Source organism: Pristis pectinata, chromosome 9, assembly GCF_009764475.1.
Source record: "Pristis pectinata isolate sPriPec2 chromosome 9, sPriPec2.1.pri, whole genome shotgun sequence".
NCBI classification, from domain to species: domain Eukaryota; kingdom Metazoa; phylum Chordata; class Chondrichthyes; order Rhinopristiformes; family Pristidae; genus Pristis; species Pristis pectinata.
The window spans coordinates 29,653,263-29,675,224 of record NC_067413.1 but is presented as its reverse complement, the minus strand read 5'-3'; the positions used below and the strand labels follow the sequence as shown (position 1 = coordinate 29,675,224).

Here is a 21,962-nt window from a genome sequence, read left to right as displayed (position 1 = left end):
TCTTGTACTCATCAGTGAAGGTAAGCGTTCCATATGCCGCCTTCACCATACTTGTCAGTGTTGTCACCGTCAGGGAACTATGTACTTGTGCCCCGAAGTCTCTCTGTTTATCAACACTCCCCAGGGTCTTGCCATTCATTGTGTATGTCCTTTCCTGGTTTAACTTCCTAAAATGCATAATTTGCACTTGTCTGAGTTAAATTCCATCTGCCATTCCTTGGCCCACTTTCCCATTTGATCAATATCTTGTTGTAACCTTAGACAACCTTCTTTACTGTTCACCGCACCATCAATTTTGGATCCATTCGTAAACTTACTAATAATGCTTACTACTTCTCATCCAAATCATTAATAGATATGACAAACGACAGAGGACCCAGCATCAATCCCTGTGACACACCACTGGTCACAGGCCTCCCGTCCAAAAAACCGTCCACCACCACCCTCTGCCTCCTACAGCCAAGCCAATTTTGTATCCAATTGGCTAGCTCACCCTGGATCCCATATAAACTAACCTCCTTGATCAGTATACCTTGTGGGGCTTTGCTAAACTCCATATGGACAACGCCCAGCATCCTGGCCTTGTCTGTCCTCTCGGTCATCTCTTCAAAAAAAAAACTCAACTAAATTGGTGAGACATGATTTCCCCCACCAAAAGCCATGCTGACTATCCCTAATCAGCCCTTGCCTTTCCGTTCTCACAGAATCCCTTCCAGTAACTTTCCCACCACTTATGCATGGCTGGTTACTGGCCTGTAGTTCCCTGGTTTATCTCGGCTTCCTTTCTTAAATAAAGGCACAACGTTAGGTATCCTCCAGTCATCCGTGACTATCGAAGTTAGAAAAATCTCTGCCAAGGCCCCAGCAATCTCCTCCCATGCTTCCAGCAACATCCTATGATATACCTGGTCAGGGCCTAGAGATTTATCCACCTCTGTGCATTTCAGGACCTCCAACACCACCTCCTCCATAATGTTGATATGCTCCAGGAGATCACTGTTCCCTCCCCTGAACTTACTGGCTTCCACGTCCTTCTCCTTGGTAAATACAAACGATTAGTATTCATTTAAGACCTATTTCCCATGGCTCCGCACATAGGTTACTACACTGATCCTTAAGGGGATCTACTCTCTCTCTAGTTATCCTTTTGCTCTTTATATACTTATCGAATATTTCAGGATTCTCCCTAACTGTATCTGCCATGGATATTTCATGTCCCCATTTTGCCCTCCTGATTTCCTCCTTATGTGTACTCCTATATCTCTAATATTCCAGGGACTTGCTTGATTCCAGTTGTCTATACGTGACATATGCCTCCATTTTCCTGACCAAACCTTCAGGAACATGCTGGTCCTGAACTCTCCTATCTCACTTTTAAAAGCTTCCCACTTGCCAGACATCCCTTTATCTGCAATCAGCCTCTCCCAATCAACTTTTGAGATTTCCTGTCTGATGTCATTAAAACTGGCTTTGCCCCAATTTAGGACTTAAATTTGAGGATCAGTCCCATCTTTTTCCATAACTATCTTGAAACTAATAGAATTCTGCTCACTGGTCCCCATGTGCTCCCCCACTGATACATTAGCCTCCTTTCCCAATAGGGGGTCGACTACAGCCCCTTCTCTAGTAGGGCCATCTACATGTTGCTTCAGAAAACTTCTTGGACACACTTAACAAGTTCAGCCTCATCCAATCCCTTAGCACTATGGCAGTCCCAGTCAATGTTCAGGAAGTTAAAATCTCCTACTATTACATTATTCCTACACCTATCTGTGATTTCCTACATATTTGCTCCTCTCATTCCTGCTGACTGTTGGGACCAGAGCCAACTGTGGGTGTCTGTCCTGAGGTCTTGTGCTGCATTGCCCTCCAGCTTGGGACAGTGATGGCTGTGTCAAGATGTATGGGAGGGCTTGTGGATGTTTGATATTGTCAGAGCTGTTTCCGATTGGAACTGTATAAAGCCTATGTGTGACTTGTGTTTCTCTCCACAGCTGGTCTATCACATTTTACAATTGGTGGCATTTGTGCTGCTGGCCATTCTCATCATGAGGCTCAAACTTTTCCTCACGCCTCACATGTGCCTCATGGCTTCTCTGATTTGTTCCAGACAGGTAAGATAAGTTCTACAGTGGAGTTTAACCACGTGTGTCCACCACAGACTCTGACACATGACAGTCAGTTGAGATTTCCAACAAATGTTGCTGCACTGTATGGGCCAAGTTTCATTCTGCAGTGTTTTGGAGTTTTAATCTTCCTCCAGAGATCCCTACCATCACAGAAGCCCATCAATAAGCAGCATGGTCATCAATGCCCTTCCGTCTGTCACAAGGGCAGAAGTGGGAGGTTTGCTGATGATTGTACACGTTCAGTTCCATTTGCAAACTCCTCAACAAATGCTGCATACAGGCATGGGCTACCTCGAGACCTGAACAGCATTTAAACGAGTAATATTTGCTCCACAAATGCACCAAACAATGAACGTCTTCAACAAGAGGGAGTCTGCCACCTGACTCTGAAAGCTGCAGATAGTAACATTTAAGATGAATGACCATTCATCATCAGAATGGATTTGATGGAAGGTCTGGAAATATTAATTCTCTGTCTCTCCAGGTAACCTAGGGTAAGGAGCATCCAAGCTAAAACCACTTTGCATTGACACTTGTTCAGGTGTGGCAGCTCAGAACCAAACTCCAGACCTTCTCTGAGATGGACCAAACTGATGTTCCTTCATCCAGGAGTACTGATGGCCCGGATTCAGGCCCATGGTGTGATCTCATGATGAGGCTCTGCTTGCCTCCCTCCAGAAAAGGTTGCCTGACCTGAGTAGTTCCAGTTCTTCGTGTTTTATTTTATCACCTAGTCCCCCACCATCAATGTCTGGGAGTCACCATTGATGAGAAGCAATTGGGTGGGCTACAGAAAGAATGACTCACCTCCTGACAAGGTACATGTTGGGAGTGAGATGGAACCCTCTCCACCTGCCTGGGTGAGTCAGTCCAACAACTCCCAAGCCCAACACCACATTCACTTTGCCAAGTCATTCAAAATGCTCCTTCTGACTTCAGCTCTCAATATGGGGAGAGCTGGGACTAGGGGAAAATGTCCCTGGAAAAGAATTCTCAGCTCTTCTGATCATTACTGCTCACCTACCTCCACCTGTTTTCAAGGGAAGGACTGAAAAACTGGGATTGTCGATCTTGAAGCAGAGAAGGTTGGGAGAAGTGATATTTTTAGACTTGAGGGATGTAGCCGAGAGGTTGTTCCCATTGATAGTAGGACCAGAGAGAATAAATTTTATAGCAATGGGCAAAAGAACCAAAGACTACCTGAAGATGAGCTTCATTATGCAGTGAGTTGTTGGTTCTGGAGTTCACTGCCCTTCAGCTGTGGCTTTGAGAGGAAATTGGGTCAGTACTTGCAAGCAAAGTCATTGCAGAGTTACTCAGAGAGATTGAGGAAGCAGGGTTGTAGATGTGAGTATGGGCAATGGTGGAATAAGCTCCTCTTGTTCCTTTTTTCATAAAGTCAGACAGGAAGCTGCCACTTGCCCCGTTGTGCTGACCAAATATGGGAGCGTGTAGGCTCCTCGCCAGCCTTCAGTCCACTGCTCCGGTACTTCATGTGCTCACCCATTGCCATTTTAAACGTGATGAGGATTTCTGCCTTCGTCACCATTTCAGAAGTGAGTTCTAGACAACCACCTCTCTCTGGGCAAATGTTTCCCTTGACATCCCTATAATCCTCCACTCCCCCAACAATTAAACAGCTGAAATTCATCTCCTCTGGATACTGACCTCTGTGCCATGGAAAATGGGTTAATGTTTTTCATTCTGTCTAGGCTGCTGGTACTTCTTCACACAGACAGTGGGAGTTATACAGCAGTAAGTTGTGCCCATTTTAGAAGAATTTGTGAAATCACATATTTCCTTTTGAACCAGTTGTTGCTATTTGTTCACGTTGGATTTATTCTTCAACAAGTCTTTGAATTCTCTATCTACACCAACCTGGTACTTCCTTTGTTATATTGAAAGTTTATTCATGAGTTTTGATTTTCCTTCCTGTGGTGAAGCTTTTATGGTGGATCAGGAATAAATCCCACCACCAGATATTTGTGTGTGTGATACTGGCGGCAATGGCTGTACAAGGAGCCATGAACCTGAAAGAGCAGTGGAGCATCATTGGAGAGTTCAGCAACTTCCCCCAGGAGGAGTTATTGGAGTGGATCAAAGAAAACACCAAGAAGGGTAAGTCACTGTTGTGACATTTGTCATTAAACACAGCTTCATACCAGTGAAGGCATCATTTCAAAATGTAAACCAGCAGGATAATCCAGCACTAGTTTTCCACACTGCCTTTGGGTGCTCCACACACCTGCTCCAGATGTGCCAAACAATGTGCAATATCTCAGGTCCTGTTGTGGGGGAGTTCTCTGCCAGACCCCGTATCTGAGATTTTACTTCTTTCCGTGGGTTTGGTCAGATTTAAAGAGTAGGGGGTGAGGGGATGTTGTGAATTCAACTTTTAGTGGCATTAAGGTAAAAGCAAATATCCCATCTCTGCCTATTCTTACTGTTGCCTGGATCTGTGGTCAAGCAGTTTATGATCTCTCTGTCCCTCTACATTTTTATATGTGACCATATGTTAGGGTAGCTGAGGGGTTGTTACGGGACTAACAGTTAAAGCTCTGGACCACTGATCCAGAGATGAGAGTTCAAACCCCACCCCCATTAAAAATGGTCTTGGCAGCAGTGACCAAAAACCTACCTGGTTCACTGCTGTACTTACTCGGTCTGGTTTTTTTTGTGATCCCAGACCAGCCAGTGTGGTTGTAACTGGCTCCTCAGTTCACAGGCTGTGATACATGCAGTAAATGCTAGCATTGCCCACAATTCCTAAATTCCATAACTTAAAGTGATCATGTATTGTCTGGCCCGGTTTGCCTGTCCAAACACACTGCCACGTGTTTATCCAACTGAATTCCATTTCCCACTACCCTGCTCGCTGAGCTTACCTCAGGAGCTTGGCCAGCACTGAACATCCTATAATTATCAGCTCTCCTCTTAATCGCTTTTTAATGAATGGTGTAACTTCAGCAGCAATCTTCCAGCACAAGACTGTGGCCAGCGAGGTTAAATAAAAAATGAAATGCTGGAAAAACTTAGCCAGTCAGAGAAATGTTTAGGATCAGTTACTCTTCCTCGGGACAGATTTATAAAATGATGCTCAGAGCCTGTTATTTTTTTCCTTGGTTTTTGTTAATATCTCAGAATGTATTTCATCAGTGCTGGTGATTTATCTGCCTTTAGTATTCCATCTCTTTGTTTATTCACCCAGTATTTCACCCTCCACTTTAATACAACATCTGCATTGCACCTGGGTTTCTCCCTCCTCTTTCAACCCAGCACCTCTCAGGATGTTGGTTTATAAGCTTCATTTTTTACTTGCCCTGTGTGTTTCCTTATATCAATGACAAGGTGGATTTGGAAGCTTCTTGGAAAGATATTTGGTCTGAGCCTTCCTTGTAAACCTCACATAGCCCTGACCATTTATTCCCAAGTAACTGTTTCTAAATCACCATGTACAACAGGTCTAGCCCCACTTGTGAACCTTCACTTCTGGTCCATCTTTTGAGTAACAATGCAAAGTCTAATTGAGCTATGATCAGGGCTACTAGAGTGCTTCTGATCACACCCTGTCCAGCTGCCGCCCTGTGAAACTGATCTCAGCATCACATAACCAACTGCTGCATAAGGTTCTGTTCTGATGTACTAGTGAACTGATGCTCAGTTCCAGAGGTTCTTTAATGCACCAATTCTCAATATTGCCTGTGTTTTGCTTTTGCCTTTAATACAGTTGCGTAATATTTCCATTTTCCACAGGCCACTTTCCCTGTAGCACAGCCAGGTCTGGTTAGAGTCCAAACAAAGGCAGCTGCTCAGCAGCCAAAGGCAAATTATTTTAAACAAAGTTTTGCTGCTATTTATTGTTGCAGTTTCTGTGGACCCCAACTACTCAAGTGTAGAAATTGGAATAGGGCCCTGGCTCAGTTGTGTGGTCAGGGGCAGGAGTTGGTCAGTCAGAACCATTTTCCTGGGATGTTAGTGCAGGATACATGGGAGAAAGAGTCAGTGGCAATAACAGGAGCAGCTACTAGTACATCAGTTGCCATCTATTTTTCCCCAAGTTATTGGTAACTGGGGTGCTGTTTGGGAGGAGTTGTGTGTGTGTCTGTGTCTGTAGACTGACAAGGATTTAACTGTATTTCATTGTGTTTTAAAACTGAATAACCAGTTAGCAATAACAGATAGTTATTAATAAAAAGTGGTCTTCTGATCATTAAAACATTCATTCTTCCTTCAGATGCTGTGTTTGCTGGGGCCATGCCCACAATGGCGAGCATTAAGTTATCAACAGGACGGCCCATTGTAAACCACCCACACTATGAAGATGCAGGCCTGAGGTGAGTGATCCCTCTGTTCACAGAGATGTCTACAGTGGTTGGTTTAGGCAGCCTTTTCAATGTCTTCTGTTTTCAAATACTCATTTGTTTAAATGTGTATTTTAAATACCAAGGATTTCACTTACTGAGGGGAATGGAAAGAGGGATAAGCATTTCAGAAAATACTTTGAGCACTTTGTTAAGGAATGATATTTTGAGTTTGTAGGCAAATGGTGCTATTATGTTTTTAGTTGTATCGTGACCTATTTTTACTGCCTTATATTTTTCTGACTCCTCCTCCCCTGGTTTCAGTATCTTTCCATCTCCCTGATTCATTGGGTGCTGCCTCTCCTTCCAGAAAAGCTTCCACAAAAGGGAAGCTTTTACCAAGGCATCTGCTTGTCTGGGTGTTGCCTTCCTCAGTCTAACCTCTCCACTCGCCTGACATTGAGATCAGCATCAGATCAGAGCCAATGTCTGAGCCACTGTAGGGAATCTGGAGAACCTCGTGCTGACAGCAAAGCATACTGTCACTTATCTGTCCATTCACTTGTTTATTCCCGCTCTCCTCTGAATTAATGCCCCCCCACCCCACATTGATGGCTTGGACTGGGATAACGCCTTTTCACACTACACAGTCCCGCTATACCAATACTCATGCTTTCTTCCTTCTCTGTCAGCAGGGCCCCACCTCTTGACGTGATGGTTGCTTTCTGAAATCTCCACTGGCCTCTCTGCCTCCTCCCTCTCATCTAAAGCCTTGAATTCAAGTGTTCTCACTTGTCGGCACATCACACAGTGGGATTGCTACCTCCCCACTTCCCCATCCCACCCTTCTCAATTACTGTGGATTGCTTATCTGCTGAAATTTGAGAGTGCTGTGCTTTTGCTTCCCTTCTCTGAACTGCGTCCTCTCAACCACCCAACCCTAACCACACTCTCATTCCTGAAGTATCCCCTCCCCAACCAGCTCCCCCACTCTTCCCCTCCTTAAAACCAAACCAACATCTCTCCTTGCTCTCAAACAGGGAAAGAACAAAACAGGTGTATGCAATGTACAGTCGGAAGTCAGCAGAGGAAGTGAAGAATGGGCTGCTCCGGTTGGGAGTAGACTATTTTATTTTTGAAGATTCCTGGTGCTTGAGAAAAACGAGGTGCGTGTGATTTTAAAGCTTTAATAGATCTCTGATCCGAGTTGCCATCATGTTCCTTCATACACGGTAATTGTTCCTCATTGCTTCAGCCTTTCTGTAACTGAGGAAGGTCCTGGTTCAGTGCAGACTCGAACAGACTCCCTCCTTCGTGTTTATTTATTACCTCAAGATTAATTATTGATGTAATGCCAATGAAATTTTTATTTAAGAATCCTGTAGATAAGCCATTGTATTGTAGAATCCTTCAGCACCCTATGACCAGTGTGCACTGTTGATGGTATCGAGCTTGGGTATTATCCAGGCAATGGGAGAACATTCCCATTATGTTGGCCCAGGCTTTGTGAAGATGAGTCACTCGCTGCAGGATCCCAGCCTCTGACCAGTCCAGTAGCTACTTGATCAGAGAGATTGGTCTACTCAGGCTTCTGCTCAGTAGTGACTACAACTCTGAGCTGCTGCTGGTTTGGTGTTTCTGGACAGGGATGGTGGTTATACTGAAACCAAGTCCCTTAACTTGATATATTCCTGCCATTTGTGTTTTGCCAATTTTTGGAACTAGCAGGTATTGTTCAAAATAGCTACTGTTGTGAGCAACCTAAAAGCAAACTGCTGGAGGAACTCAGTGGAGGGACGTGGACAGTCAATGTTTCGGGTCGACACCCTTCATCTGCTCTGAAAGAGTAGAGGCAAGATAGCTGGCTTAAGGAGGTGAGGGGGAGGGGTGGAGCAAGAGCAGGGAATTGATAGGTGGATCCAGGTGAGGAGGGGTGATAGGCAGATGGAGGAGGGAAGAGAGACAGGCAAAGATGATGGAATCTGATAGGAAAAGAAGGTGGAGCATGGAACCAAATAAGAGAGGTGGGGAGGGCTGATGGAGTCGGTGGAGGAGGGGAAAGAAACAGGGTGATGGGGACTGGAGTGGGTGCAGGAGGAACTTGGTAGATCAGGAGGAGAGAGAAAAGGGACAGAAGGGAGTAGTTTAGCTGAAATTGTTTGTACCATCCGACTGTAGACTACCCAGGCCAAATATGAGGTGCAAACTACAGGAACAACACTTCCTATTTCCCCTGGGTGGCCTATAACTGGACAGTATAACCATTGAATTCTCCAATTTCAGGTAACCTGCTTCCTATCTGTCCCTTTTCTCTCTGCAGTTCCTCCCACACTCACCCCAGCCCCGTCACCCTGTTTCTTACCCCTCCTCCACCCACTCCATCTGCCCATCACCTACACACTGCTCCCACTGTTGTTCCCATCTGCCCTCCCCACCTCCTTCATTTGGTTCCATCCACCTGTCACCCCTCCTCACCTGGATCCACCCCTCCCCCTCACCTCATTTGTACCAGCTATCTCTCCCCAACTCTTTCAGTCTCGACCCGAAACGTCAACTGTCCACGTTCCTCCAACAGTTTGTTTGTTACTCCAGATTCCGGCATCTTCAGTCTCTTCTGTCTCCTACTTCAGTAACCCTTATGTTGGGGATGAAAAGTTTCTCTGAGGTCCCTTCAACCCTGCATCAGACTCGGTGTCCCTGACTCAACATTACTGTTAACGTTAGTAGACCCTTGCCATCTGCCTCCTACCTAACTCAGACCTCCAGACGTGGCTGTCAGTTTGAAACAAGTGACATTATTTGGCTATTAATGGATTACTGGGACAAGACTGTGCTTCAGCCTAACTGGTTGCTTCCTATCACCTACAGGGAAGGCTGCAGTATGCCAGAAATTTGGGATGTGGAAGATGTGGAAAATGCAAAGAAAACTCCTTTGTGCTCTGTGGTTTCCCAGTCGCCAGGTCCACACTTCATCCCTGTCTTTCAGAATGATGTTTACAAAGTCTTAAAGATGAAGAAAGGTCTCAATTGGACATAAAGGTCAGTGGACAGACAGATGTGGTTAAACATTTCTGTGCTGATAAGGTCGCCCAAATTTCTTGTAGATGGCAACAGGAGGTGTGAATGAAGATGAAAACAAATGTAGAAATATGATCTTTGTAATTGTTCCTTTATAAGCAGTATTTTCATGTCTTTATGGAGTTAATGCATATGTGATTATTTTCAATAAAGATTTTGTGAATAAAAACTCAGCTTCTGGTAATGTTTTGAATTTTCCACATGTTCCTAGTTGTCCTGTTTACATTGTAGCCATTCTCTGACAGACACTGCAGCCCTCAGCTAGCTGGCACATCTGTGTGTTCACAACAGACTGCACGCCGGAAGAGGGCAGGTCCTTCCCAGGAGTAGCACAGAGGCCAGTGTAAAGGAATAAAACACAATAGCTGTCATCCTGGTGCGTGTGAAGGCAACCTCATCAACTTTCGGTTTGATGCTGAATGTTATCGACTGAGTGGAGTTGCAAAGGTTGATCTATTTGTTCTGAAATACCCAAGGGTGCTGGTCAGGGAGCAATCCTGGTCCAGAGGTGCAGCCATTCTGTGGGGTTGATGACACTGGGGTAGCTGATATTCCATGTCTCACTTCCTGGTCATGTCTCCACCTGGAACATTACAAGAGAACCATTTCAGTTGGCCCAAGGCTGGCTCCTTTCTGCCTTGGCCGAGGAGAGGAAGTTGAACAACTTGTCCTGCAGACAAGGGAAAGGGTGACACTGGAGAGCCTGCTGAGTCCATCCCTTCATCCACTCACTGTTCAAACAGCGAACTCTTCAGCACACTCACAGAAACAGGTGCAATGTGTTTTTAAAAGTATTGAAATGTGTAGAATAGTAAAATAAATGATTTTGTTTGACTGGTTTGTCTTTATATTAATTTAAGGATTTAGTCTGTTTATATACTCGGCACATTTTTCATATATTCTGTCCAATGGCGCGCTCTCCGTGTGCTCATTCCAGATAACAGCATGCTCCTTTGTTTCCTTCTTGTCCATGTTGGAGATGCAGTGGGTGATTCAACCACCCCAGACCTGCTTTCTGATTACCTCATTCATGTCGTGGATCCCTGGGCCAGTCACCGGGGACACAAGGCTGGCTCGATGCACCGTCCTCTGTGAAGCACCAGGTTAGCAGGGCAGTGGCAGCCTGCCACGCATGGCTTATTGCAAGGGCCAATTTCATTCCAGTTCTCACAGGTCTTGGGGCAGCCTGGTCCACATGTGTTGTACACTGCGCCGTGCTTACACTGAGTCGCTGCAAGGAGAGGGAGCAAAGGTCAAAATCAGTAAAAACAATGATCCTGGAGTGACAGATCCTTCCCGGTTTCTGCTGGCTTGGTTTAGCAGTCATCCAGCCCCTGGGAGGCAGTTGTTACATTTGAGAATTAAAAACCCAGATGATGATGAAGGGGCTTGCCGATAAGTGTTCCCCTTGCACTCCTGCCTGTGTTCATCAGCAGTGTCTCTGCAGTGGCAGCAGACGAAGGAACAGGACCTGGGAGAGCATGGAGTGGTGACCAAGCTTTGAGTACAGCCTGAGGCTCCAGCATGGACTACACTCACATTGGCAGATGAGGGACCTGGCACAGCACAAGATTGTGGTAACTAGCTAAGTGATTGATGGTATTTTTCTTTTGCCTATTTTGAATGGTCAAGCATTTAAATCAGGGCATATTAGTGAGCAAGCTCTCCTGAAGGGATAAGATCTAATGAACTAATTCAACTAGTAAATACAAATAGTTAATGAGAATGGGTGGCTGGGCAGGTGATGTAGTTGCAAGATGTAGGAACTGGTGGATTCCTTTGTGGGAAACTGACTACATCTGCAGCAAGTGTTGGCTGCTTGAGGAACTTCGACCCAGAGTTGATGACCTAGAGTCCGAGCTCCGAACACTTCACAGCGGGAAGGGAGAGAATTACCTGGACATGGTATTCCAGGAGGCAGTCACATCCCTTAGGTTAACTATTGTAAATTGGTGAATGATCAGGGACAGGACGATATGACTGCAGAAGAGGTAGGGAGAGGGAACCAGAACAGGAGGAACCTCAGCCCTTCCCTTTGTCCAACAGGTACAAGGTTCTTGCTCCCTGTTAGGATGAGGGTGGGGACTGCAGGGAGGGTGTGCAAGCTTGTCTGTCGCACCAGGGAGCCATTCAAGTCATGAGGAAAGAGAAATGTGATAGTCACAAAGGACAGCTAGTTAGAGGACTGCTCTCTGCTGCAAAGTCCCAAACATTGTGTTGCCTCTCTGGTGCCAGGGTTAAGGACACCTGAGTGGAAAAGAACTTGGAATGGGAAGAGGAGGATCCGGTGGTTGTGTGGTCTACACAGGCACTAATGACAAGTGTGGAATGAGGAAGGAGGTTCTGCCGAGGAATTATGAGGAGCTTTGGGCAAAATTGAAAAGCAGAACCACAAGGGTGATTATCTCTGGATCATTACTTGAGTCACGTGCAAACTGGCAAAGGGTAAATAGGATTAGAGGGGTAAATGTGTGTCTCAAAGCTTGGGTGGAAGAAATGGGTTCTGGTGCATGGGACACTGGCACCAGTACTGGGGAAGGACAAAGGTGTTCCCCTGGGATAGGCTCCACCTGAACTGTCCTGGGACCAGTGTCCTGGAGAAGGGCTATGGACAGGGCTTCAAACTAGGAGGGGGGTGGGAAGAACGGGAGGTTTAATAAATCAGGAGGAGGTGAAAGATCAGTGGTGCAGGATAGTGAGGGGGAACTGTCAGTTATGGTGTGATGGGCCACGGCAGCAGATGTAAACGAAAGTAATACAAAATAGAGGAAATCCTGAGTTGTAAATAACTGTAAAAATCAAAGCCTAGTGTTCTTTATTTGAATGCATGTGGCATTTGCAACAAGATAAATAAGTTAATAGCAACACATGAGCATGATGTAACAGCTATTACAGAAAATTACAGAAACATGGTGCAGGGTGACCAGGACTGTATGCTCGATCTTCCAGGTCATACACTGTGCCAAAAGAACAGGCCAAAGGGGAAAGGAAGTGGGGTGGTGTTATTAATCAAGGAATGTACCAGTGCAGTGCTGAGTCATGATATGAAGGCAGTGGATGGTGATGCAAAATCTGTTTGGGTTGAAATCATGAACAGCAGGGAAAGGAAGACATGGGTGGGAGTGGTCTGTAGAGCTCCAGACTGTGACCTCCCAGTAGGTCAGAGCATAAATGGGGAAATGTCACAGGCACGTTTGAAGGGTACTGCAATTATCATGGGAGATATAATCTGCATATTGATTGGATGAACCAAACTAGCAAGGGTATTGTAGAAATTTGTGGAATGCATCAGGGATTGCTTTTTCGAGCTGTACATTGTGGAGTCTACCCGGGAATGGGCTATTCTAGATTTTGTCTTGTGAAAAGAGGAAGGATTACTCAGGCACCTTGTAGTTAAAGATCCCCGAGAGGGTAGTGGCCACAATATGATAGAATTCCAGGTGCAATTTGAGGATGAACACCATAGGTCCATAACCATTGTCTTCAATCTAAATAAGGGCAATTATAATGGCATGAGGGAGGGTTGTCTAAGGTGGACTGGATAAACAAGCTAAGGGACAGGTCAAGAGAAGAACTGTGGCAGATATTCAAACAGCTGGTCTATAATTCTCAGCAAGAGTTTATCCCAACAATAAAGAGGGATTCCCTGAGAAAGAGGCACAATCCGTGGTTGACAAAGGAGGTCAAGGATAATGCTAAATTGAAAACTAAGGGTATACTAAGGCAGGTGGTAAACCAGAGGACTGGGAAATGTTTAGGATCTAGCAGCAGAGAACTAAAAAGCACATAAGAAGGAAGAAAATTAATATTTAGAAAAAACTCATGTTGTATAAAAACAAACTGTAAAAGTTTCTCTGGATATATAAATAGGAAGGGGGGGCTAAGGTAAATGTGGGGTCTCTGGAGACAAGGCTGGTGAATTAATAACAGCAAACAAAGAAATGGCAGGTGCGTTGAATAAATTTCCTGCATCGGTATTCACCATGGGTGACATTGCTGATATCCCTAGGATATCAGACGTGCTAATGTCAAATAACATGGTAGAATTTACAAAAATCCAAATCAGAAGGGATAAGGTATTGGAGAAATTCAGGGGGTAAAAGGTGGACAAGTCACCAGGACCTGATGGACTGCACGCTAGAGTTTTAAAAGAAGTGGCTGCAGAGAGAGTAGATCCTTTGGTTGAAAATTTTCACAACTTACTAAACCCCGGGAGGGTACCAGAAGACTGGAAAGCAGCCAATATGACCCTTTGTTCAAAAAAGGAGAAAGGCAAAAGACAGGGAACTACAGGCCAGTTAATTTAACAGCTATTATTGGCAAGATGCTAGAGTCAATAATCAAAGAGGAAATAGCTAATCAGTTAGGAAAGATGAACATGATCAAACTTAGTCAACATGTTTTTATGAAAGGTAAATCATGTTCAACAAATTTGCTTGAAATCTTTGAGGATATGACAGGGAGAGTTTATAGAGGGGAACCTGTAGATGTAGTGTATTTAGATTTCCAAAAGGCATTTGACAAGGTGCCACATAAGAAGCTGGTGCATGAATTCATGACATCAAACGAAGTGTGTGAGAATGGACTGAAAATTGGCTGTCTCATAGAAAACAGAAAATTGGAATAAATGGGTCCTTTACAGACCGGAAGGAGGTAACTCGTGAAGTACCTCAAGTTCTTGGCCTGCAGTTGTTCAGTTTACATTAATGACCTGGAGGAGGGAACGATATTTCAGGTTTCCAAATTTGACAGTGATATGAAAATAGGTGGAAGGGCGTGTTGTGATAAGGATACTGTGATTCTGCAATGGGGTATATAGGGTATGTGCTATTCTATGGGGTGTATATTCTGCAATGGGGATAGATTGAGTGAGTGGGAAAAACACTGGCAAATGGAGTTTGATGTGGGGAAGTCTGAGGTTGTGCACTTTGGTAAGAGGAACCAAAAGGCAGATTATCATCTAAATAGAAAGAGACTGAAGGTGAGTGAAGTGTTCTAGTGCATGGATCACAAAAAATTAGCAGGCAGGTCCAACAAGTAGTTAAGAAGGTAAATGGCATTTTGGCTTTCATTGCAAAGGGGCTGGAGTTTAAAAATTAGGAGGGTTTGTTGTAATTGTACAGGGTGTTGGTGAGGCCTCACCTGGAATACTGTGTACAGTTTTGGTCCCCTTACCTAAAAAAAAATAGAGTAACATTGGGGGCAGTCCAAAGGAGGTTCACCAGGGTAATTCCTGGGGTGAGAGGGTTGTCTTACCAAGAGAAACTAAATACTTAGGGCCTGTATTCCTTGGCTTTTAGAAGAATGAGGAGTGACCTTATTCAAATATATCTGATCCTAAGGGGGCTTGACAGGGTAGATGTTGGGATATTTTCACTAGTGAGAGAGTCACAAACAAGGGGACATAACTACAAGATAAGGGGCTGATCATTTAAAACCGGGGTATGCAGAAATTTCTTCTTGCTGAGGGTGGTGAATCTCTGGAATTCTCTGCCCCAGTGGGTGGTGGAAGCTGGATCACTTAAAATGGAGATGGATTGAGGGTGTGGGGGAATGGCACAGGAGGCGAGGCCAGTGTAGATCAGCCATGGTCATGTTTAAATGGTGGGATAGGCTTGAAGGACCAACTGGCCTATTCCTGCTTCTAAGATAGGTGGAGGAGTAGGGAGTGTTGGAGAAACAGGAAGGTTGCAGAGAGACTTAGATAGTTTAGGAGAATGGGCAAAGAAATGGCAGATGAGATTCAATGTTGAGAAATGTGCCATTGTACACTATGGAAAAAGAAATAAACAGGCAGATTATTATCTAAATGGGGAGAAAATTCAAAGTACAGAAGTACAAAGGGACTTGGGGGTACTCATGCAGGATACTGTAAAGGTTAATCACCAGGTTGGATCGGCGATAAAGAAAGCGAAAGCTATGTTGGCATTAATTTCGAGAGGTATAATGTATAAAAGTAAGGAAGTGTTGATGAGGCTCTATGGGGCACAGGTGAGGCCTCAGTTGGAGCACTGTGTGCAGTTTTGGGCCCCTTATCTTAGGAAGGATTTACTGATGTTGGAGAAGGTTCAGAGGAGATTTACAAGGATGATTCCCAGAATGAAAGGGCTTACTTATGATGAGCGTTTGTCGGCTCTTGGACTGTACTCACTGGAGTACAGAAGAATGAGAGGGGACCTCATAGAAACATTTAGAATGTTGAAAGGTCTGGACAGAGTAGATGTGGTTAAGCTGTTTCCCCTGGTGGGTGTGTCCAGGACTAGAGGGCACACTCTTAGAATTAGAGAGTACCGGTTTAAAACAGAAATGAGGAGAAATTTCTTTAGCCAGAGGGTAGTGAAATTATGGAATTCTTTGCCACGTACAGCTGTGGAGGCCCAATCATTGGGGGCATTTAAGGAGGAGATTGATAGGTATCTAATTAGTCAAGGTATTAAGGGATATGGGGATAAGGCCAGAAATTGGGGCTAGATAGGAATAGTTTTAGTTTAGCTCATGGAGCAGACTTGATGGGCCGAATGGCCTACTTCTGCTCCTTTGTCTTGTGATCTTATTTTCTTGTGCCTCAGTCTGAATAATAAAATGTCCCTTCCTGAAGGATGTGTTGGATGGGAGCAGTGGGACAGTTTAGAGCTGGCGGAGAAGCTGTGTGTGGTGACAGGAGGAGCTGTGTGTTTGCACTGAATGTACAGAAGCTGCTGCAGAGTGTGGGTGAGAAGCAGTCAGGGCTGAGCACTGATTCCTGGGGCTTCCTGGGCTGCAGTCTGTAAAACCCCGCGTGTGGCTGCTCTAAATGCACAACACATAACCAGTGAAGTACAAATGTTTGCCTCGTACTTGGTGAATATTCCAGAAGCAGTTGTACCAAGTGCTCTGGTGAATTTGAACACAGGTGCTAGGACTGAAAGAACAATCTAGGATTTCTCAAAGTACTCCATACGAGCCCTTATCCCAGTACAATGTGTAACTTCTCAGTGTCCGAACTTCCCTCTCAAGTGACCAGATCAGGCTTGCTGCCTGTCAGTAACTCACCCAGGCAGCTCATCTCTGGCTTCCAGTGCACACGCACACCCTCCCTCTGACAGGCCCGTGTGTAGGCGATCAGAGACTCACAGTAACAATTCTTGTGAATTGGGCACTCACACATGTCGGTGACACAGGATCTGCGGGAAAGATGACAGGAGAAGTAAGGCACAATGTCTAACGAGAGAACACAGAACTGTTCACATCTGCCCCACCCGTCCGCGTCCGCCCCACCCGTCCGCGTCCGCCCCTCCCCACCCACATCCGCCCCTCCCTGTCCACGTCCACATCCACCACTCCCCGTCCACATCCGCCCCACCCCGCCCACGTCCGCCCATCCCACGTCAACCCCCCCGTTCGCGTCCACATCCGCCCCACCCTGTCCACATCTGCCCCTCCCCGCCCACATCCACCCCCCCCCCATCCGCGTCCGCGTCCACATCCACCCCTCCCCGCCCATGTCCACATCCACTGTTCCCTGTCCACTAACACCGAATCCTCTGCTGGTTACATCTTCAAGCGCCTTTCTCAAATCTTCCTCTCTCCTAGCCTTTGACTACAATGTTAATCTCAGGCACCAACGCTCTCTCAATGGATGTAAAAGGTCTCAGGATCCTTTACATCCAGCTGAGTGGTTCGATGGGGAGTAACGTGTGCTGGGGTCAGAGTGACCCCTCCGTTATTGGAACTAAAACATAATCTGACCATCATCGGTGAAATCTTGCTGTGCACAAGGTGCCCTCTTTCCTACGTCCAAAGTGCTTCAGAAACATTAAGTGACTGGACGTCCTGCAGCAGTGAAGAGCCACTTCTTGCAGTAGAGATGTGAGTTGTCCCTGTCTGTGAAGCTCCCTCCAGCAGCTCTGTGTAGAGTGGGAATCAGCGCGCAGCTCTTGGAGTGGAGTTTGTCACCTGGAGTGGCCAAACTTTGTCCCAGTCACTGGGAGCTCAGCATAAAGCCTCTGACCCAACAGCATGGTCTTCACCTTCACTCCTGTTCCAAATACCACAATGTTTCAGATTAACTTCATTGCCCACTGCTCACAGACACCTTCCAACACCAGAGTTTCCTGGACTGGGAATCTTCCACCGCTGCTCCAGACTCTTGTCATGTGATTGAGCTGTCTGCCCTTCAGTCTAGACTCTGGTTTATAGGACGAAGGTCTCTGTCTCTCAGTCTAGACAGTAGTTCAGAGGATCACAGTGTCTGCGCCTCAGCCTACACATTGGTTTATAGGATGAAGAACCGAGATGCTCAGATTCCAGCTGAATGTAGTGTGCCCACACAGGAAAATCTCGGACACTGAGGAATTCAGAGATTTACTCTGTGAGCCAGTGGACACTTCATGTGGTGCTTTCAGGGCTTTGCAGAGCTTCAAGTTGCCACATCTGTGAATAAATCCAGTCACAATGGTACAGAAACTCTAAATCCCTGCACTAACTAGCAATGATACACACAGCAACAGAGCCCTGAGTTCACACAAAGTCAGACCCAAAGTAATGCCCAAGACAAAATTAAGACAGAGCTTTGTGCCTGTGGAGATACCAGTGTGGGTGCAGACTGCCATCTTGTGGCAAATCAGGACAAAGCAGAGTACAAACCTTCAGCTGACAGTAACTGATCGGATGATTCAGGACAGACTCCTGCAGCGTCTGCTTGTGGATGGTGGTGGACAATGTTGAGGACAGGGATGGGGAGCGGGTGGAGGGAACACATTTCACTGCCCTAACTCTCAGGGATGTGAGTGTCGTTACTGCTGCTCCCTGGTTCCCTGTGTCACCCCTGAACCCCCAGCAGTGGGTTTGATGCCAGACAGTGAGACTGGAATCATGTAGAGGCTGGAGCAGCTAAAGCAGCACGTTACCTCCCTTAGGATCCCGTGTCAGAGCCCCTACACCCACCAATGACCCTCGGGACACACACCTGTACCCCTATACCCATTGGAACACCCTCGGGACACACACCTGTAGAACAAGACATAATCAACCTTGGAGTGACAGTTCTTGAAGGGCCAGGATTTGAGTCTCTGACACTCCCGGTGAGCCCGGAACTTGACCTTCACGGTCCCGGAACAGACGTGAGGCCAGAGCCTTCGCTGGGCCTGTTTACACACTTTGTTCCTCTCCACACGCCACGACTCGGCAAAGGCATCCACGTCAAACTTGAAACTGCCGTCTCCGCCAATCAGGTCGTCCCGTTTGTGAGCGTTGTAGTTCCCACACAGACCGCAGAGTTTGCCCTTCAGTGAAGGAGCTGCCATAACCTCAACAAAACTGTCTCCGTCCCATGAGATCTCGATACCTGTTAACACAAGATCCCATTACCAACCACACTCACTTCGCTCCCTCACACCGGGTCCAACAGCCACCTGTGCAGTACTGAGGGAGTGCCAAATCACCCTCGGTCCACCCTCTCACTGCAGTACTGTGGGAGTGCCACATCACCCTCGGTCTGGTCCACCTCTCACTGCAGTACTGAGGGAGTGCCACATCACCCTCGGTCTAGTCCACCCCACCCTCTCACTGCAGTACTGAGGGAGTGCCACGTCACCCTTGGTCTGGTCCACCCCACCCTCTCACTGCAGTACTGAGGGAGTGCCACGTCACCCTCAATCTGGTCCACCTCTCATAGAACCAGAGCTCTCCCAGAGATCCCAGGAGCAGAGTGTATCCTCCAACAACACCACCAAACAGATCTCTGCCCATATCCCACTGCTGTCCATACAACTTTGTCACAGTGACCACACGTTCTAACTACTTCACTGGCTGTAAGGACCCTGAACTGCCCAGCAACCCTGAAGGTCTCCAATGGACACCACGTACTCCGTCTCCAGGGACACCTGGGCACAGACGTAACCTCAGAAGAGGGAAGGCAGTTGGCTAAGGGGAAACCTTGTTCAATCCCAGGAGCAGACTGACAAGGAGCTCCACCCCATCAACTCACCCCCTCTGCACTGGGTGCCCAAGATCAAGAGAATGGGGCTGAAGTGCAGCCAGAACTGGAGCAGTCCCTTCAGATACTGCAACCTCTCACACACTCGTCCAGGCCACAGATACGGCACACGATGCAGGGTTTCCTTCCACAGTTCTGTCCCATCTGACACTGGGACATCTGGCCCCTGCACATCACCAGACAATCGAAGCAGGGGTAGGTCCCAGAGCAGTTTGGGAGTGACCTGACAACCGATCCGTGGGGCCCGGGAGACAGGGACATCTCCCAGCTCCTGTCCTGCAGTGGTGCAGAGAGTCATCTCTCCTTCTTTCGGGCTCCACCCTGGGGAAAGGAGGGACTAGAACCCATCACCTGGTGGGGGAGGGGTGGGGCTGTTCTCACCTGGTGCGGAGGGATGGGGCTGATATCATCTGGTGGGGGAGGGGCTGTTCTCACCTGGTGAGGGGGGGGTGGGGTGCCCACAGCTGTGACTCACCTGCCGCTGTCGTTACTTTCAGCAGGTACCCCTCCAGCTGGATGGAGAAGTGGGGGTCATGGTGGGGCAGTGCGATCTTCACCCCGTCCTTCTTCACGGTCAGGTGCTGAAGTAGGCTGATGGTCCCCGTGCTCAGCACCACCTCGATGGACTTGGTCCATGAGTAGGCCTGTGTCCGCCGAGCATCGTTCTCCACCAGCACCTGGAAGCTGGCGGCACGTGAGCAGTCCTTCACCAGCACATACTGGCACGTCCCTTGGAAGTTAAAGGCCCGTCCATCAAAGGTGTTGTAATGGGGGTCCCCGAACACTGTACAGACCCCGGGCTCTGTGTGTACACAAACACAGGGTCAGCCTGCCTACAGCAGCCAGAGAGATCAGGGCCCAGAGACTGGAAGAATGGCCCTTTACAGCATGGCTTCAGTGCTGGGTGGGGCCAGCGGGTGGGCGGGGGGGTGGTTACAGAGGTAGGGAGGGGTGTAGGGGCCAGAGGAGATTTGAGACGGGGAGGGGTGTATGGGCTGGAGGGAGTTACAGAGGTAGGGAGGGGTGTAGGGGCTGGAGGGGGTTACAGAGACGGGGAGGGGTGTAGGGGCTGGAGGGGGTTACAGAGACGGGGAGGTATGTGGGGTTTGGAGGGGGTTACAGAGACGGGGAGGGGTGAGTTGAGGCTTGAAGTATAAAAGTGTTTAAGTGTCTTTGGAGGTTCACACTCACTTTCGGTACAGATTGCACAGCACCCATTCCTGTTGATGGTCTTTCCCTGTCGGATGAAGCACGTTGGTCAGTACAAAGATCACAGACATTTGTGTGATTTGGGCTTACAGTGGAGAACAGTTCTCTCTGTCCGGCTTTGAGAACACATCCACCAGCTCACATGAGTGGGAACAAGGATGTAAATGTGGGTCCCAGAAGATCATTTAAATCTGTATCATCTGACTGCAAACAGAAGAGGAAATGCAAGGGCATCGATCTAAAATGTTAATTGTCTCCACAGACAATGCCTAACCTGCTGAGTGTTTCCGGCATTTTCCACTTTCTACCCTGATGTCCTCCACCTCCCCATCTGTCACCCTCAGGTCCCCAAGAGGGAGGTTGGGTAGGAGGGTGACCAGAATGGATGCACTGATGGGGCAGCTGGGGAACGCCTGGGGCAGAACAATCATTGGGAAGGGCGAAGGGGTCAAGCACAAACCCCAGCACGGAGCAGTTGGGCGAAAGGGCCTGTTCCCTGCTGTACTCACACTGTCCTGCACTCAAGCGACAAGTATTGGAAGGAGATGTTTCTGTGTCTGACTGCCCATCTACTGAAAAACAAACCTTCACCTCTAGACATGTAGTGCAGGAAACAGCACCAGATCTGCCACTGGGCATCAGATGTACAGTGTCTGATGGACAACAGTGGACAGGGCTCGCGATTGGTATTGGTTTATTATTGTCACTTGTACTGAGGTACAGTGAAAAACTTGTCTTGAATACCATTTGTACAGATCAATTCATTACACAGGACATTGAGGTAGCACTGGACAGTGTGGGACGTGTGGGAATACACAGCACTGGGCACAGTGCAGGGAACACAACACTGTATTCACATTGGACACATTGTGGGTCAGGTGGCACTGTATACACACTGGACACACAGCACCAGGCACATGGCACCAGTACAGCACTGGACAGTGTGGGAATATACAGCACTGGACACAGTGTGCGCCAGGTGGCACTGTATACAGCACTGGACACAGTGTGCGCCAGGTGGCACTGTATACATAACAGTGGAGACAATGCAGACTGCCGGTACGGGCCAGACCCTGTGCACTCACTCACCATCGGACAACTCTTGACTGGGGGACACTCCTTCCTCCGACATTCCGTCACTCCCTTCTTACAGACACAGAGCGAGCAGTTAACTGCTGACCACATCTCTCCATCCTGCAGCAAGGGTTCAGGAAAGACAGCCCTGGATTACAACCACCTCCCTGGGACTGTACTTTTAAATGGCACATC

General features: G+C 47.2%; 2 protein-coding genes across 4 annotated transcripts in view; one reads left to right on the top strand and one right to left on the bottom strand.

The window, feature by feature from the left end:
• The window catches only part of dpy19l1l (dpy-19-like 1, like (H. sapiens)), a 70,568-nt gene extending 60,891 nt beyond the window's left edge, over positions 1-9,677 (top strand). For both annotated transcript variants that reach the window (XM_052022771.1, XM_052022770.1), the window contains 5 exons: positions 1,995-2,114; positions 4,073-4,247; positions 6,364-6,463; positions 7,471-7,596; positions 9,299-9,677. In XM_052022771.1, the coding sequence (XP_051878731.1) occupies positions 1,995-2,114; positions 4,073-4,247; positions 6,364-6,463; positions 7,471-7,596; positions 9,299-9,467 (690 nt within the window). In that variant the 3' untranslated portion in view covers positions 9,468-9,677. The remainder of the gene's footprint in view (positions 1-1,994; positions 2,115-4,072; positions 4,248-6,363; positions 6,464-7,470; positions 7,597-9,298) is intronic.
• A 151-nt stretch (positions 9,678-9,828) lies between these two features.
• Positions 9,829-21,962, bottom strand: part of bmper (BMP binding endothelial regulator) — a 39,726-nt gene continuing 27,592 nt past the window's right edge. For both annotated transcript variants that reach the window (XM_052022773.1, XM_052022772.1), the window contains exons 10-15: positions 21,783-21,887; positions 20,676-20,721; positions 19,960-20,286; positions 18,497-18,833; positions 16,541-16,671; positions 9,829-10,739 (exon numbers count right to left, since the gene is read on the bottom strand). In XM_052022773.1, coding sequence (XP_051878733.1) covers positions 10,561-10,739; positions 16,541-16,671; positions 18,497-18,833; positions 19,960-20,286; positions 20,676-20,721; positions 21,783-21,887 — 1,125 coding nt within the window. In that variant the 3' untranslated portion in view covers positions 9,829-10,560. The remainder of the gene's footprint in view (positions 10,740-16,540; positions 16,672-18,496; positions 18,834-19,959; positions 20,287-20,675; positions 20,722-21,782; positions 21,888-21,962) is intronic.